Raw genomic sequence first — 18225 nt, 5'->3', positions numbered from 1 at the left:
CCTAACATTCGCTTACACTGCCAAAAAGCGATCGTGGCCTGTTTTATTTTGTTATCGAGATGTTTATTCCAGTTCAACTTGTTATCTAGCGTTATGCCAAGATATTTCACTTCGGTTGAAAGTGTTAGTTGAGTACCAAATAATGTAGGCAAGCTCATGTTATTGAGTTTTCTCTTGTTAGTAAATAGGACTAATTCTGTTTTACTGGGATTGACTTTTAGTCGATACTCCATGCACCATTGCTCGACAATCTTCATTGCGGCGTGCATAACGCTACAATGAAGGTTCTCGAATTTCCCACTAATGAGGATGGTGAGGTCATCTGCATAGCCGACTGTATAGAAGCCGCTGCTGTTGAGTCGTCTAAGGAGGTCGTCAACTACCAGATTCCACAGTAGAGGTGAAAGGACCCCGCCTTGAGGGCAGCCTTTAGCTACAATGCATCTGGTTGTCCCGTTTAGGTTGAGTTGTACTGCTCTTAACTTTAACATATTATTTATCCAACCCCGTAGAGTAGGATTAACATTATATTTGGTTAAGGCAACGTTGATACTATCGAAGTTTGTTTTATCAAAGGCCCCTTCTATGTCTATAAAGGCACCTAGTGTTGATTCTTTGTTTGTTAGCGCACACTCGATTTTGTTCACTACGCTATGGAGTGCTGTTTCGGTCGATTTGCCAGCGGTATAGGCATGTTGGCTGTTATGTAATGGTTTTCGTTTGAGATTATTATCTCGTATGTGTCTGTCACAAAGTCTTTCTAGGATCTTTAGTAGAAACGACGTTAAACTAATAGGTCTGTAGGACTTTGGATCCGTGTAGTCACTTTTTCCTGATTTAGGAATAAAGGTTGCTTTCACCTCTCTCCACTGTTTAGGAATGTAGTTATGTGCTAAGCAAGCCTTAAAAATATTCGCTAAGCTTTGCACGATAACCTGTTGTCCCCACACTAGGAGCGCGGGGAATATACCATCCAAACCAGCTGATTTGAAAGGTAGAAAGCTGTTTATGGCCCATTCAATTTTTTCAACGGTTACTAATTCTTGGGCGGTTATCCAATCAGATATTGACGGGTTCGAGTGCTCGCTATTATCCCAGGTCAGATCATCAACGAGGCGGCAGTCTGGGAAATGCGTTTCAAGGAGTGCCTGGCACGTTTCTTTATCGTTGTTAGTATAGGTTTTATCGGCTTGTTTTAGGCAGCCAAGGTTTTTATTTTGACCGCAGTCTAAGATTTTTCGGACTCTAGCTGCTTCGTTGTTGGATTCAATGTTTTCGCAGAATCGACGCCATGAGTCTCCTTGGCGGATTCTTATTCGTTTTTTGTAATGTTTTTGAGCTTCTTTATATAGCTCCCAGTCAGCATAGTGTCTAGTGTTTTTGGCCCTATTAAACAGCTTCCTAATCTTACGTCTCAGTCTCTCAAGCTCCGGTCCCCACCAGTGGGAGGTTCGTCTAAAGTGCCCGTATTTTTTGCAGGAATGGAACTTTGGACCTGCTCATTGCTGACTCGCCGGTTCTGGACTATTACAGAGCTACCGATCACGGATGCAAGCTGCAAAGGGTTGGAGACCACGCACTGGCTGAAGACACTTACGCTATTGGCATGACTAAAGGATTCCCCTTGAAGGTTAGTTTTTTAAATATATTTTTACTGGTTTTGAAAGACGAGCAGCCATTGTTCAGGATTTTGACGTAGATTACCTCGTAAAGCACATATTTTTATAGCCACACACATAGTTACTGATTAAGATGCCAGCCTGAAGTGAAAACACAAATGTTAACCCAGTGTAGAAGCATACTTGTTCATTTGGCTACCCCTATTATATTATCGCTATCACATGATATTTAAATAATTTTGAAAATTCTAAATTTGTAAAACATGTCTTCGTATCAATAAATTTGATATCATTCAATAATTATAATTTCACTCCCCAATCTACCCATGTAAGAATCTAAGAGATTGTGTGGTATCAGGAATCGGGTTATTCCCGGAATACTTGGGAAGAAAAACGATTGATGGATGGCGCGTGTGAAGCGTCTAATGGCATGATCGATAGCTGGCGCCGTGTCGCCTTCTCTTAGCGATTATATGTCATTTTATCTTGACATCTTACATTGGAGCCTCTGTGGTTTAACACAAAGCCGCCGAGTTGTATCTGTAGGTTTATACAGGGTGTGTCGTGGCGTGGCGATGTCATATGAAAGAGAAATATCTTTTAATACTGATAACAGTTTTTTTATGAATGAATTTATTTTTATTTTAAAAGCAATAAAAACTGTATTGTATTTAGTAAACAATGAAATACTTTAGAGGTACAATTCAAATAAATAACAACCGTTACTTATAATAATATTTTATAAGTTATTGGTTAACGTATGGCTAATTCTATCTCAAGTAATGCCAGTTCAAAGATCACTGTTTACAAAGTGTAATTATTCTTAAAGTTCTTACTTAAGCCACTAACAAATCAACGTCTAACATTCAGCAACTCTTTTAAAGTTAAAAGTATTTATTTTCTCGGTCCATAGTTTAGAACTGCTTCCTAACTCAATTAACTATATTATAGATCAGGATCTCGGATAAAGTAAGACTAAAGGCAGCCAATATACAACCTTTTATTTATCCATGATTGCTCTCGTCAAGCTGAGATAAATGTTTAGTAATTGATATGTAGGTTAGTAGGTAAGTTTATTATCAGTAAAAAAATATCGATTTTTCAATACATTCGACAACCAAAATTACTTATATTATGTGACAAATAACTGATAATCTGCGGGACAATTGGCGGCACCCAAAACTTTAGGCTCACCTACCGCCGACAATGTGTGTAAAAAAATATATGTACACATCAAACAGAATAGACGTTCAGCACTATTCAATACACATGCAGTAAATAGCTACTTACTTATTAGCAGGCTTCCATTTCGTCCGATCTTCGGCGCAATCCAGCCCTCGATATCATGCCAGGTCATGCCGAGGGTAGATGCGTCGTCAAAAAGAATGACATGACATAAATAAAATATCACTCGGTTACAGTTTTTGTGTTTCCGATCGTGACAGAGTTAACACAAAGGACTGGTTCGATCAATGATATGATAATACACAATACATTGTTTTTGCTATAAAAATGACGTCGAGTCGAGATATAATTTTGACTTTTTCTGTGCTAAGTAGCTTTAAATTAAATTGACTGACGCTAATATTATTTTGTGATGGCTGTTTTTGTTTGAAAGCGAAAACTACCTCAATAAAAAAAACTTTGTAACTGTCACATTGTTTAACTTTCGGAGATTTAGAAGATTTTATTTAATTGTAGCAATACAATAATTAATTACTTCATCAATCAAATAATCAGCTCCGGGTCGTTCCTGGCTCAAAACTACCCATAATACTGGCAGCATTACCTCGTTTTATTGTATAGCCAGCGAATTTTGTAATTGAAAAGTATATAGGTAAAGTATGTTAACATTACTGAATAGTATTTAAGGTTTTCACTTGTCTTGTTTACAGGACAGCATATCGGCCGTGATAGCGAAGTACTCGTCGAACGGCTACATGGACATCCTGACCGAGAAGTGGTACGGGGGGCTGCCGTGCTTCAAGCTGAGCCCGGATTACGGAATCCAGCCGCGGCCACTAGGTGAGGACTGGAGGGTTAGGAGGGTTATTCTATACTGACGATACACTGACGAACGAGAGCTATCGTGCTATCGGCACAATTTGAGCGTGTTTTTAATTTGATCACGCACGCACGTGGATTGCGTGCCATTTTACTGTGTCCCGCGTGCATATTCCACGCATTACAATAAATACTTGTATGAAAAGAATACTTGTGTTTGTCACGCGTGCGGGGCATACGTGATTAAATCCGCTCGCTATTAATAACACCCAATACGAAATAGATCCGTGGCTTGCGCAGCAGCGTCACGAAACTTCATGTTTTGTCATGTAGAGTAACCTCCTTGAGAACTCTTCACAAACTGCCTTTCTTTGTTTCCTACAGGAATTCTTTTGTACCTACTTTTCTGTTTGTTGCAGTTTCTTTTAGTATTACCCAGAGAACCACATTTTACTGTTTCCTGACGCTGATTTGAGATAAATCATAACTTTTTTCTACTTTTGTACACATAGGGATAGTGGTAGATAGTATGTATTACTTGATAAATTTATCCGTTTTATACTTAGCTGATCTACTCTTTTAAACTCGGACTGCTTTCTTATTTTTATAAGACATTATTATCATAGGTACTACTTAACTACATAGTATCACAAATTTCACTTTCATATTAAATTTTACCTTTTCATAATGTAACAGGGCACACGGCACGCTAACATATTTAGGACGGCTATATCTTAGCTCAGTTATTTTAATGTGTATTTGTTATAGGTAGTTCGTTACACAGAGTCGTCTGTGGCGGAAATTTCATTAGAATTTATCGCCTCCCCGGCGTTAATCCACCCCTCCGCCCCCCGTTCCCCTTCCCCGCTCCTCACCCCCGCATCCCGGTTCGAGCCAGCACTACCGACCGAAAAGATTAAACATGGGATTTACGAGTCTTGGTAAAAATGACTGATGTGCAAATATGTCCTCTTTAAGTTTATCCGATTAAAACTCTCGCGTTCGCGCTCGGGAAAATTGCTGCTGCTCGCCGTAGTGATAAAGTAATGAAATACTTACATCGTTGTTTGTGGATCGTATGTGAAAGTTTACATCATTCCTTACATAATAGCTGATGAATTTTAACTCCTCTGAAAGGCAAAAATATTTTAATTTATCTTTCAATTTAAGTAAGTTCTTTCAATTTATAATAAGTTAATACTATTAACAAATATTTAAACGTGTAATATTGTCGTTTTGTACGGAGTAGAATCGACTGGACAAGGACTTGTGACTGGTCGTAAAAAAACAAAGGTGTCCGTGCCTACTTAAACAAATTTTATTTTTTCTTTACGAAAGAAGAAGAATGCAACAATAAAAACAAAGCTTCCAGTTTCACTAATTGCGGCCGGGGCTGCTAGCCACTAATATTTTCCCGGGAAATTCACGTGAAATAAATGTTCCGTACAGACCGCACCGCGCTACGAGGTTACGCTCACTTGTTTAAATTGTAAACGAGTTTTAATTATATTTGCTAAAACAGGACCTTCCTGAATTATTATGTTCCTATTACAAAAATACTAATGTCTTATGTTCTTGTGTTTTATAATAGTAGCTTTATAATCAGGTTTATGAATTCACTCGGCAATGATTATTCTGATTTATGTATAAGGAAGTAACTTAAAGCTAGCCACAGAATTGAATGTCCTTACAGTGTCTATCCAAGTAACTTCATAACATAGTCTGACCGTGATATATTACAATAATTTTATTGGATGCTGTAAAGCGTTAAGTTCCACAGACCTATTCAGTATCCATTAATATCAGTCAGTGTACATGGAATATTTTGTTCGTACTGTATCTGTATAAACTTCGCAGTCCCAACTCGTATCGCTCTTGAAACTTCAGCTGTTTGTGTTTTGAAATGGCAAAAGTTTTCGCACAAAGCGTATCAGTAAACTCTATTGGAGCCCCAATTCGTCCCACGGATCGTAACTCTAGGTCTTAGACAACCTGGCGACTAGGAGTTGTCTATTAGTAGATATAATTGCTACCGGCTTCGAGTCCTGACCGAGACAAATTCTTTTCAGATGGTATGTTAATTTTGAGTAAGGGTCTTCTGTAAGATAGATAATGTGACCGATTTATGTTTGCTGGTTTACATAACCAACTATTTCTGTAATTTTTTTGTAGTATGTATACATACCACTACAAAAAGTCGGTGACCGATTATCGGTCGTGTGCGGGCACCCTAATGATTTGACTTTTTTGCCATTGCCAAATCATGTAGTTGTAGGTACCTATACATAATTTTTTGTCCAGTGAACATTGTGATGCCGTAAAACTCCATGTTTAATGGTTATTCGCGCTCGGTCAGGCCGGTAATCGCTTATTCTAAGTGAGGCACTCAACTTAGATAGCAATCGTTTACCAGGCCGCCTCCTCGCCCTTTAACCCGCTATAATAGACGCAATTCATTGTCACCCTAGGGCTAATTAAAGTCATTGATCATGGTCACCAAAGAAGCCCGCTAGATAGCGAAGGGATACTTTTACATTGTACATAATTATGATGTATTATAGGTATCTATTGAAAATCTGTCTACCTAAATACTGTATGTTTACTGTACTTCTATGTTTTAAAATAAATAATAAACCTTTTGCTCAATATTGTTCGACATTCACACGTACAGGGTGTGATGAAGTTCAGAACCGCAAGTGCTCATCTGAGTGCTGAAACAATGTTATTCACTGTGTTGTGTACATACATAATATTGTGTGTATTCACTCATTCACTCAATCAACACGTAAATTTGAGTTGCAGCGACGAGATCTGTCGCCGCGCCATTTAATATGCTTGATACATTTGTGGTATTATGATGATATAGATGTGGTATGATAATAATACCTACTGCGTTTTATTATTATACTTTTAAACATAGTAATTATAAGTGTCTGAACATCTCACACACGACCATCCGAACCCAAGTTAGGCTGACCCTGTATAATAGGGATCGGGCATCTGATATATTGTATATTATGTATGAATCTAATGAATCTACACATCGATAGATACTTACATATAAATAAAATACCTACCGCCAAGTACTTACCTAATTGGGGATTTTGTTGTATAAAGTCTGCAAGGGGAGTGTCCAACGTCTGTGTTTTATTTTATTTTTTATGCTATGTTAGGTATTTGATTTAGGTATAATTGTTTTACACAAATGGGCCCACCCTGGGCGTAGGTAAGCTTCAATAAGGCGTCGCTTATGAAGAAAAAGCCAAGTCAGCTACCTTATAAAAAAAGTGCACGTCACTGCAATAATTTTTATTTTAATACATTATATATATTCACAGCATTGCAAAACCAAGACGTGGACCCTACCTACATACAAATACTGAAAAAGATTTATAACAATAGCACTGCAGATATCAAACTTCAGAATCCAGGTCCACTATTCAATATAGAGAAGGGTGTGAAGCAGGGCGACCCGCTGTCTCCGAAGCTGTTTACTGCCACACTGGAAGAAGTCTTCAAAAAGCTAGCGGTCTCGTGGGAGCGGAAGGGTATAGACGTTGGTGGCAGAATGCTAACAAACCTACGCTTCGCCGACGATATAGTCTTGTTTGCTTCGTCCGCATCAGAATTGACACAAATGCTTCAAGACCTTAGCACGGCGAGCCTTGAGGTGGGACTGAAGATGAATAGGACTAAAACTCTAAGACTCAAGTCATGACCAATAGCGCCAAAAGTAGGGTCGTGGTAGACGGGCAGGAAATAGGATATGTCGATGAGTATATCTACTTGGGCCAGATAGCATCCTTCGAGAACAGGCAAGACAAAGAAGTCGAAAGACGCATTAACAACGCCTGGAAGAGCTTCTGGTCCATGAAAGATCTAATGAAGGGCACTCTCCCTCTCACACTCAAACGCCGCCTCATCGACATGTGTATACTGCCTGTCCTAACCTACGGCGCACAGACTTGGTCTCTGACCGAACATCAGAAGTCCAAACTCAAGGTTTGCCAAAGAGCGATGGAGAGTACTATACTTGGTGTACGAAGGATAGACCGAATCCGGAACAGCACGCTACGCTCCTCGACTCGTATCACTGATGTGGGCGCACAGACTGCGAAGCTGAAGTGGGCCTGGGCAGGCCACGTCTGTCGCATGCACCCGGACCGGTGGGCCAGAATTGTCACCGAGTGGGTGCCCAGTGATGGACGTCGGCGACGCGGAAGACCCAGGCGGAGATGGCGGGACGACCTCGACAGGTTTTTGCCTCAATGGCCGAAGGAAGCACATGATCGGGAACGGTGGTCAATTTATAAGGAGGCCTTTGCCCAGCAGTGGGAAACGACACAGGCTGCATAAAAAAAAAACATTATATATAATGAATTCCTTTTGTTTTTTTTCAGGTGTCGCGGCTGTAGCAGGGGTGTTTATACTACTGGGCGTTGGTATGATAGTCGGGTGCCTCATACTAATACTGGAACACCTGTTCTACAAGTATACTCTGCCCGTTTTAAGACACCAACCGAAAGGAACTATTTGGAGGAGCCGAAACATCATGTTTTTTAGTCAGGTAACCTACTTTTGTTAATTCGTTTTATGTGATAATCGTCTTACGTGGTTTCGTTAATCCCATATATATAATATTATAGGTATTGCTTGTAAAACTTTTGCAAAACATAGGTATGATTTTTAAAGAGGCCCATTAATACCGTGTTACCTAACCAAAGCTTATGACTGACCTGACATCAATCTTAATTATGTATTTTTAAAAGCTTTAAGTGCTGTCACAAGTTCAAAATATAGTGTAAATTTCCGCTAACTTTTACTTAGTTCACATCTTCCTACTTTACGCCGATCTATTTTGCATGATCAAACTGTACAGTTTTCCTTACTGTAACAAAGTGCAGACAAGATACAATACGAAGTGTAACACTTGTGTAGATCTGCCACAAAAGCCGCACAGCCGTCGCGCGCCATTCAACGCATCCCGAGCACTTCTTGGCATAATGAACCGACCATTCCTCGCAATTATTCGGCGCTCTTAGACGGAGCTCTTGGAGAAAGCATTTGCGAATCTTTGCATGTGAATTCTGCGTTTCTTTGCACGAATTCAATGTGGGTTTCTTTTAAATTGTTGACCCTTTTGAAAGGAAATAATCTTTTTATGAGGGGATCGTTCTAAACAACTTTTAAACCACTTAAAATAGGTATATATTTTTGTGAATTTAAATTTTTTTGCTGACAATGATGTCGATTCTGAAGGCAGAAATTCTAATTTTAGAGCTATCAAAACATTAATTTCATTAATTAAAATTCAACTCTGTGAGTGTTCCCGTAAATGTAATTTTTTGCTAGCAAAATTAATAGTTTGACTGCGTTAAAATTTGAATGTCTGCCTTCAGAATAGCTCCCATTATAAATTTTGCTACACCCTGTATATAATTATACATTCATATATCCATTACAGAAGCTGTACCGCTTCATCAACTGCGTGGAGCTGGTGTCCCCGCACCACGCGGCGCGCGAGCTCGTGCACACGCTCCGCCAGGGACACTTCACCTCGCTCTTCCAGAAGAGCGTCAAGAGGGTATGCACTGTTACTGCGAGTTATGTAACAAACAAACAAAGAAAGAACAACATACAGAGAAAATACAAAAACAATGACAAAATACCCTTCCTCATATGCTCCGCATAGACCATAGAGCGTGAGACAGCTTACAAAAAATACAAAAACAATGACAAAATACCCTTCCTCATAATATGCTCCGCATAGACTATAGAGCGTGAGACAGCTTCCACAAAATTTAAAAACAAAGAGAGGTCGCTGTCTAGAGCGTCAAAAGGCACCAGCTCAGCATGTGCTTAGTATGTTATGAAGAAGCTGTACCGCTTCATCAACTGCGTGGAGCTGGTGTCCCCGCACCACGCGGCGCGCGAGCTCGTGCACACGCTCCGCCAGGGACACTTCACCTCGCTCTTCCAGAAGAGCGTCAAGAGGGTATGCACTGTTACTGCGAGTTATGTAACAAACAAACAAAGAAAGAACAACAAATACGGAGAAAATACAAAAACAATGACAAAATACCCTTCCTCATATGCTCCGCATAGACTATACAGGGTGTTGCAAAATTGGTATACTTAGCCGAAACGTGCATGTGCAGCATAGTATATCTAAGCCCGAAACTGAAATCAGAATTGGGAAATTCACGATAAAAATATATATTTTAAAAAAAGTAAAAAGTCACGTGACCAACTAAGTTTCTATGGAAAATGAAATTTTTTTTTCGCAAATTTTCAAATTCTGATTTCAGTTTCAGGCTTAGATATACCATGCTGCACATGTAGGTTTCGGCTTAGTATACCCTTTTTGCAACACCCTGTAGAGCGTGAGACAGCTTCCAGAAAATTACACACTAAAAAAATAAAAAACAAAGAGAGGTCGCTGTCTAGAGCGTCAAAAGGCACCAGCTCAGCATGTGCTTAGTATGTAATGTAGAAGCTGTACCACTTCATCAACTGCGTGGAGCTGGTGTCCCCGCACCACGCGGCGCGCGAGCTCGTGCACACGCTCCGCCAGGGACACTTCACCTCGCTCTTCCAGAAGAGCGTCAAGAGGGTATGCACTGTTACTGCGAGTTATGTAACAAACAAACAAAGAAAGAACAACAAATACGGAGAAAATACAAAAACAATGACAAAATACCCTTCCTCATATGCTCCGCATAGACTATACAGGGTGTTGCAAAATTGGTATACTTAGCCGAAACGTGCATGTGCAGCATAGTATATCTAAGCCCGAAACGGAAATCAGAATTGGGAAATTCGCGATAAAAATATATATTTTAAAAAAAGTAAAAAGTCACGTGACCAACTAAGTTTCTATGGAAAATGAAATTTTTTTTCGCGAATTTTCAAATTCTGATTTCAGTTTCAGGCTTAGATATACCATGCTGCACATGTAGGTTTCGGCTTAGTATACCCTTTTTGCAACACCCTGTAGAGCGTGAGACAGCTTCCAGAAAATTACACACTAAAAAAATAAAAAACAAAGAGAGGTCGCTGTCTAGAGCGTCAAAAGGCACCAGCTCAGCATGTGCTTAGTATGTAATGTAGAAGCTGTACCGCTTCATCAACTGCGTGGAGCTGGTGTCCCCGCACCACGCGGCGCGCGAGCTCGTGCACACGCTCCGCCAGGGACACTTCACCTCGCTCTTCCAGAAGAGCGTCAAGAGGGTATGCACTGTTACTGCGAGTTATGTAACAAACAAACAAAGAAAGAACAACAAATACGGAGAAAATACAAAAACAATGACAAAATACCCTTCCTCATATGCTCCGCATTGACTTTACACACTAAAAAATTAAAAAACAAAGAGAGGTCGCTGTCTAGAGCGTCAAAAGGCACCAGCTCAGCATGTGCTTAGTATGTAATGTAGAAGCTGTACCGCTTCATCAACTGCGTGGAGCTGGTGTCCCCGCACCACGCGGCGTGCGAGCTCGTGCACACGCTCCGCCAGGGACACTTCACCTCGCTCTTCCAGAAGAGCGTCAAGAGGGTATGCACTGTTACTGCGAGTTATGTAACAAACAAACAAAGAAAGAACAACAAATACGGAGAAAATACAAAAACAATGACAAAATACCCTTCCTCATATGCTCCGCATTGACTTTACACACTAAAAAATTAAAAAACAAAGAGAGGTCGCTGTCTAGAGCGTCAAAAGGCACCAGCTCAGCATGTGCTTAGTATGTAATGTAGAAGCTGTACCGCTTCATCAACTGCGTGGAGCTGGTGTCCCCGCACCACGCGGCGCGCGAGCTCGTGCACACGCTCCGCCAGGGACACTTCACCTCGCTCTTCCAGAAGAGCGTCAAGAGGGTATGCACTGTTACTGCGAGTTATGTAACAAACAAACAAAGAAAGGACAAAAAATACAAAAACAATGACAAAATACTCTTCCTCATATGCTCCGCATAGACTATAGAGCGTGAGACAGCTTCCAAAAAATTACACACTAAAAAATTAGAAAAACAAAGAGAGGTCGCTGTCTAGAGCGTCAAAAGGCACCAGCTCAGCATGTGCTTAGTATGTAATGTAGAAGCTGTACCGCTTCATCAACTGCGTGGAGCTGGTGTCCCCGCACCACGCGGCGCGCGAGCTCGTGCACACGCTCCGCCAGGGACACTTCACCTCGCTCTTCCAGAAGAGCGTCAAGAGGGTATGCACTGTTACTGCGAGTTATGTAACAAACAAACAAAGAAAGAACAACAAATACAGAGAAAATACAAAAAATACAAAAACAATGACAAAATACCCTTCCTCATATGCTCCGCATAGACTATATAAAAAATTTAAAAACAAAGAGCGGTCGCTGTCTAGAGCGTCAAAAGGCACCAGCTCAGCATGTGCTTAGTATGTAATGTAGAAGCTGTACCGCTTCATCAACTGCGTGGAGCTGGTGTCCCCGCACCACGCGGCGCGCGAGCTCGTGCACACGCTCCGCCAGGGACACTTCACCTCGCTCTTCCAGAAGAGCGTCAAGAGGGTATGCACTGTTACTGCGAGTTATGTAACAAACAAACAAAGAAAGAACAACAAATACAGAGAAAATACAAAAAATACAAAAACAATGACAAAATACCCTTCCTCATATGCTCCGCATAGACTATATTAAAAATTTAAAAACAAAGAGCGGTCGCTGTCTAGAGCGTCAAAAGGCACCAGCTCAGCATGTGCTTAGTATGTAATGTAGAAGCTGTACCGCTTCATCAACTGCGTGGAGCTGGTGTCCCCGCACCACGCGGCGCGCGAGCTCGTGCACACGCTCCGCCAGGGACACTTCACCTCGCTCTTCCAGAAGAGCGTCAAGAGGGTATGCACTGTTACTGCGAGTTATGTAACAAACAAACAAAGAAAGAACAACAAATACAGAGAAAATACAAAAACAATGACAAAATACCCTTCCTCATATGCTCCGCATAGACTATAGAGCATTACACACTAAAAAATTAAAAAACAAAGAGAGGTCGCTGTCTAGAGCGTCAAAAGGCACCAGCTCAGCATGTGCTTAGTATGTAATGTAGAAGCTGTACCGCTTCATCAACTGCGTGGAGCTGGTGTCCCCGCACTCCGCCAGGGACACTTCACCTCGCTCTTCCAGAAGAGCATCAAGAGGGTATGCACTGTTACTGCGAGTTATACACTCACGGGAAATGAAAAAGTCCATTGACAATAGCACCGAATTACTCATAAACGGAAATGGTGCCGTCTGCAATGTTGAAGTGCGTTTAACAGCGCATCAGAATATTACTTACTAAAAACGTAAATATTTTGATAGAATTCTAAAATGTATGTTTTTAAAAATTGGGGTTATCTTTTGGCACTTTGAAGCTTTTGTTAGCGGAAAGTATGTAACCAATGCAAAATATTATTATTAGACCGGATATAGGTACATAGTTATTTAAATCCCCTTTCTTATGAGTTTTTATTACTGTTTATCTTTAGTCAATAAGTGTGTATTGATTCATTTACTTTAGGAAACACGTTTGTTTCAGAAGGAACATGAACAGCGAAGAAGAAGAAAAAGTAAAGCTCAGTTCTTTGAAATGATTCAAGAAATAAGAAGGTAAATATTCCAAAAAAGTACAGTTTCATTTATTTATTTTTGCCGCAAACTTTGTAATGCTAGTTAGGTCGCTACCCAGTTGTTAAAATTATTTTTTTTTTTTTTTTTTTTTTAGTTAGTCTAAGTGTTTTCCCACTGCTGGGCAAAAAATTAAATAAATAACAATTAATAAAAATTGTGTACCTAAGTATATTCTGAAATTCTTCATTATTTTCTACTCATGTACGTAAAAAAAACTCACTCAGACATTCATAATATTTTCCTCCTTTAATCCGGATTTTTATCCTTTCAGAGTACAGCAAGGGCGGGACCACTCGTTGGATTCCATCAAAGAGCACGTCACAGTGGAGACTTCCGAAGTATCGGAGGAACCTACAGAACTCAAGTTTCTGTCCCCCTCCCCCGACGTGTCCAGCCGCTCTCCCCGCGGCGGTCGTTCACCCCGCCAGCTCCGCTCACCGAAGGGACGACGGAAACGCAGCAGTCTCGCCGGCCTCAACGTGCGCCGCTTCTCCACAGACTCCATCCTCGGCTCTGACTCGGGATCCATCTACGAAAAGACCAGCCTCAACATAGGACGGAGACTCAGTCGAGACGTCAGCTTCCTCACAAGCTCCCCGCCTGACATTAACACCCGTCTCCGCACCCCTTCGCCCATGGTCAGGCGAGCTGAAGGCTCTTCCACTCGCTCCTATCAAGATGTCTCAGACAGAACGCTACCAGCCACCGGCTCCAACTCACGAGCCAGCGTAGAGATCCTCATTTCACGAGACACAGACACGCCTCCCGTCCCCCCGTACCCGAGGGCTATTAGGACAGAGGAAGACCAGAGGTCGGAGGAGCAACTATTGAGACTTTGGCGCAGTTCTGAACATGACGTTCGACAGGCGCTCTTAGCCACTCTATTAGAGCGTCAAAATAGTCTTGACCTTGACCAAGATCCAGGATGAAATACGCTGATTTTGAGTCTGGGAAAGCTATGCTCTTTGGAGAATCACTTTGCATGTTTGGTCTGTTGGGCGTGAAGTTGCATGACGGGCAAGCGAGGTTCTGGCAGATTTCAACAAGTGCCTTGTTTACGTTGTTTGACGCAGTAGCTCTTTGCAGGCGTGGGCGGTAGATAGATAGTGTTCGTTCAGTGTCTTGTATTTCATTAAAATCGTCCAATTGCCTTAATCATACAACTCATTAAATGCTTTACCTTTGGATGCGTCAAACAATCTAAATTAAGGGTCACGTTTTAGGTTAATTTATATGATAGAGATGTTTCGTCCAAAATATATTTAGAATTTCATAGACATACACGGTCTGTTTGTATTTTAAAAGCAAGTAATGGTATAGATGCGACCAGGAGTCTCCAAGTGCTTTATCGTATAGTCTAGTAGACCTGTAGTTAAAATCATTTTTCGAAATTTTAGAACTATCTTTAAAATAAGTCTTCTCAAAGCGTCAAATAAATTATAGTATTCCTTTCGCCTGGTATAAATACCACGGCGAAGAAAAGTACACTATAAAACGTAAATTTATGATAGACGAAGTGTTCCTAAGTTTAGACGAATAATTCTTATATTTTGGTTAAATGCCCATTATACTTACCTAGTTAATTTAATTTCCAATATTTAAGTAAGCTATTTACTTTATAATATAAAAATAGCATAAAGCGTTTAAGATTTGTACTAAGTGTAAGTTTCAAAAACTAATAACAAAACTGCCAAAGTATCTAAGTAGAAGTTAATATCTAAGTACCTACTCATAACACGTTTCTCTTGTTGTATTGCACCCTAGACTTTAGTTTAGATTTTTCTCCTAATACCTATATATCTTTACTAACTTAGCCCATTGCTTCATTAGCATCCACAGTATTAAACTATTTGCTTCTATTTGATCTATTATATTAAAGGGCTCCTGCTACTAATAAAATTTATGATAGTCACTTTAAGTGAACAATCATACGCATAGTTAATAACTTGGTCCAAAAATAGGATACAGTATATGGCTACTTACAGCCTTACATACCTCCAAATAGAGGAAAATTCAGGTCCTTAAACAAAATAGCTTAAATAAAAAATTTAACGAAATGAATTAATTAAAAATTGAATAAAATAGGAGCCCAGTCAATTCTATGAACTTTCTTCTTCTCCTACTACCTCCTCAGCTAGAGTACCTAGGCTAGGTATCGCAAACTGGCTATTTTATGAACAAACTTTTGAAAGAGAGCTCCTTTTCAAATATATTTTAAAATATTACCTTTCAAGGTCATACAGCTAGTACATAGTCTGTCTGTCTATTTTTTAAAAACATTGACGTATCCGTAAAACCTATTGCCTATTTTTATAAATCGCTATATTCTTAGTTACAGTATTTTATTTTGTTACCTAATAATTCAGCAACATGTCCTTTTTGTTCGCTAATATACCTTTAATACAAACAAAAACCTAAACAGCTATCCTAATTTCAAAAAAATCTTGTTAATCCAAGAAATTTTGTAAATATTTTATGGATCCTGCACATTATGACAGGCTGCAGCGTTCATTAAAGCTGCACAGAAGTAGCTTTATTTTATGTTTAATATTGAAAAAATATACCCACCTACATACAAACTAATTGGAATCCACGTATTTTTTTCGATGTCGGTAAAAAAATATGCTCTAAAGTGCATTGTAATAAAATACTTATATGAGGGCCTTTAACACCGCGGCCTTACATAATGTGCACTATCCTTTAGCCAGCATTTCAAGTGTTTGGACCAACATAAAGGTTTATTTCATAGATTAACTTACAACAATTGAATTGGATGTGCGTCATCTAGTGATATTTGAAGTCTTATGCATTTCTCTGTCTAATATTGTATGTTGTGTAATTCTAACTATAGCTATAAGTAAGTAGAGTAAATAATTCATTCGAACAGTAATCATAATTTATTGTGTCAATGTATTGAACAAGCAATGTAATATTTATATAATCATGTACTAACCTAATTTTAAAATATCAATAATAAAATACTTAGTAGGCAAGCAATTCTGAAGAGTAAAAAATTGTTAGCAATATTGAATGCGCCGACATTAGTCTCTTCAGTTATTATTATTTACTGGCAAAAATATATTTTTTTTTAAATTATTGAGATATTTATTTCGATTAACAAATCCAGAAAACTATTGTCAGGATTTAAGGGTTCCCTACTTCAAAAAAAAACAAAAAAGTTCAAATGTTCCGAAAATAGTGTATTTGATGAATCTATTTACAGATACAATCCAACTGTTAAGTCCTGAAAACGGAAGTGGATCGTAAGTAATTGTTAAAGACCGTATTTAATCGATCTATATTTATTTAAGCACAAATCCGTTAAAAAGCCACTATCAATCGGTATTTTTAACTGTAACTGTAAGTAAATGATAAAAAGTACCTATTTGCAAAATCGGACTCTTTATTGTCATTACTTCATAGTTGGACTGTACGAGTGTACGTACCATAAAAGTCTAAAATAAGAAATTCCAAGCAAATCTAACTCCAACCAAAGGTAAAGGGCAGATCAGTTAAATCGGTCATGGGAATATTTAAATGTGTTAGATTACGAACCAATTATTTGTCATTCATCACCTGAAACCAATATAGTTTATCAAAGCCACTCACGAGCAATGAAAAAGTTCCACACACAAAATGTGGAGACAAGAGTCCCAATTTTCTAAATCATTTAATTTACCTATCGTTTGAATTCAATATGTAATGTTTTAAGTTGATATTATTATTAGTAGTATTATTAGTTGATACTATAATATTATTATTCTGATGCACTATTAAATGTAATTTCAATATTGCAGACAGCGTCATTTCCGTTAAGGAGTAATGTGCCTATGTCACTAGGAATTTTTCATTGCTCCCGTGTTTATAAACTAGCGCCTCCTCGTAAGCTCTGCAAACTCTACATCCCCCTTTTCAAGGATTTCCCGGGAATGGAAGCCTTCAAATAAATATTTTTCGCAGAGCAGTTTTTGAGTTTATTCGTTACAAACATACACACAATTCCAATATGATTTATATAGTACTTATACTGATACAAAAACATTTATTTAATTGCTCACTCGCCTGTAATTGCTGTGCAGGAAAATACTATGAGGAAACTTGCACAGTTTCTAGACGGCTGTGTAAGTCTATGATGTATTTAGCGAGGATGCCACAAATCAATGGCAGTGTCATTAAAATAATAAATCGTCAAAGAGAACGCCAATTTTAACTAATAGAACTATTTAGCTGTAAAAAAACATAAGTACATAGTCAATACAATATTTATCTGTACAAAATTATGTAAATATCATTATAATTATTTGATTTTAAATTTTAAAGAATAGAAAACAGTAAGTATTACTTTTAGTGATTGTTATGTATTTTAGAAAAATGATTTTGATTATTATCTTATTTAATATGTTTATTACATTTGGTATGATATTAATAATCTGGTAACTGTTTTGAGCCAGTCATGATTATAGTTGACAAAATAAATTATTTGTGCGAACTGTGACCGTATTTGGTTTTTTATTTATTTTGTACCCGACTTGGTTTTTATGTTACTCCATCAACACTGCCCTTGGAATTATTCATTAAAATCGGTGCAGCTGTTCAAAAAATATGCTGTACCTACCATTAAAGGTACTAACAAATATTATTTGGTTCAATCGACTGCAAATGCCTTCCTCTACAACCCGTTTAAAGGAGTACATCGACTTATCTATCTCCCTGTATAATTATTATTTAATTAGTACACTGCTTTTGTATTTCTCCTAAAAACGAACGTGCTACGGTAATATGCCAGTTTTTAGCACATTAGTGACATTAGCGGTCACCACTGAGAAATTAATTAACTAGGTTCATAAATATATTGCTTGCTTCTTTTCTTAATTATTGATAAAATTAATTGCCAAAACAGGTTACTCATTTATGCAAACAAGGCTTCTTGGGAAGGTGAAGTATATAACGATGAAGTA

General features: G+C 38.8%; 1 protein-coding gene across 1 annotated transcript in view; it reads left to right on the top strand.

Moving 5' to 3' along the window:
* Positions 1-17873, top strand: part of LOC105391172 — a 114996-nt gene extending 97123 nt beyond the window's left edge. Inside the window, exons 10-15 of the mRNA XM_048629329.1 lie at positions 1480-1630; positions 3515-3644; positions 8024-8190; positions 9088-9207; positions 13176-13246; positions 13539-17873. Coding sequence (XP_048485286.1) covers positions 1480-1630; positions 3515-3644; positions 8024-8190; positions 9088-9207; positions 13176-13246; positions 13539-14196 — 1297 coding nt within the window. The 3' untranslated portion in view covers positions 14197-17873. The remainder of the gene's footprint in view (positions 1-1479; positions 1631-3514; positions 3645-8023; positions 8191-9087; positions 9208-13175; positions 13247-13538) is intronic.
* Positions 17874-18225: the final 352 nt, after the last annotated feature.

Source organism: Plutella xylostella, chromosome 22 (assembly GCF_932276165.1).
Source record: "Plutella xylostella chromosome 22, ilPluXylo3.1, whole genome shotgun sequence".
In the NCBI taxonomy this organism is placed as follows: Eukaryota; Metazoa; Arthropoda; class Insecta; order Lepidoptera; family Plutellidae; genus Plutella; species Plutella xylostella.
Note: the sequence above shows the minus strand (reverse complement) of the source record. Positions and strands in the feature narration are given on the sequence as shown.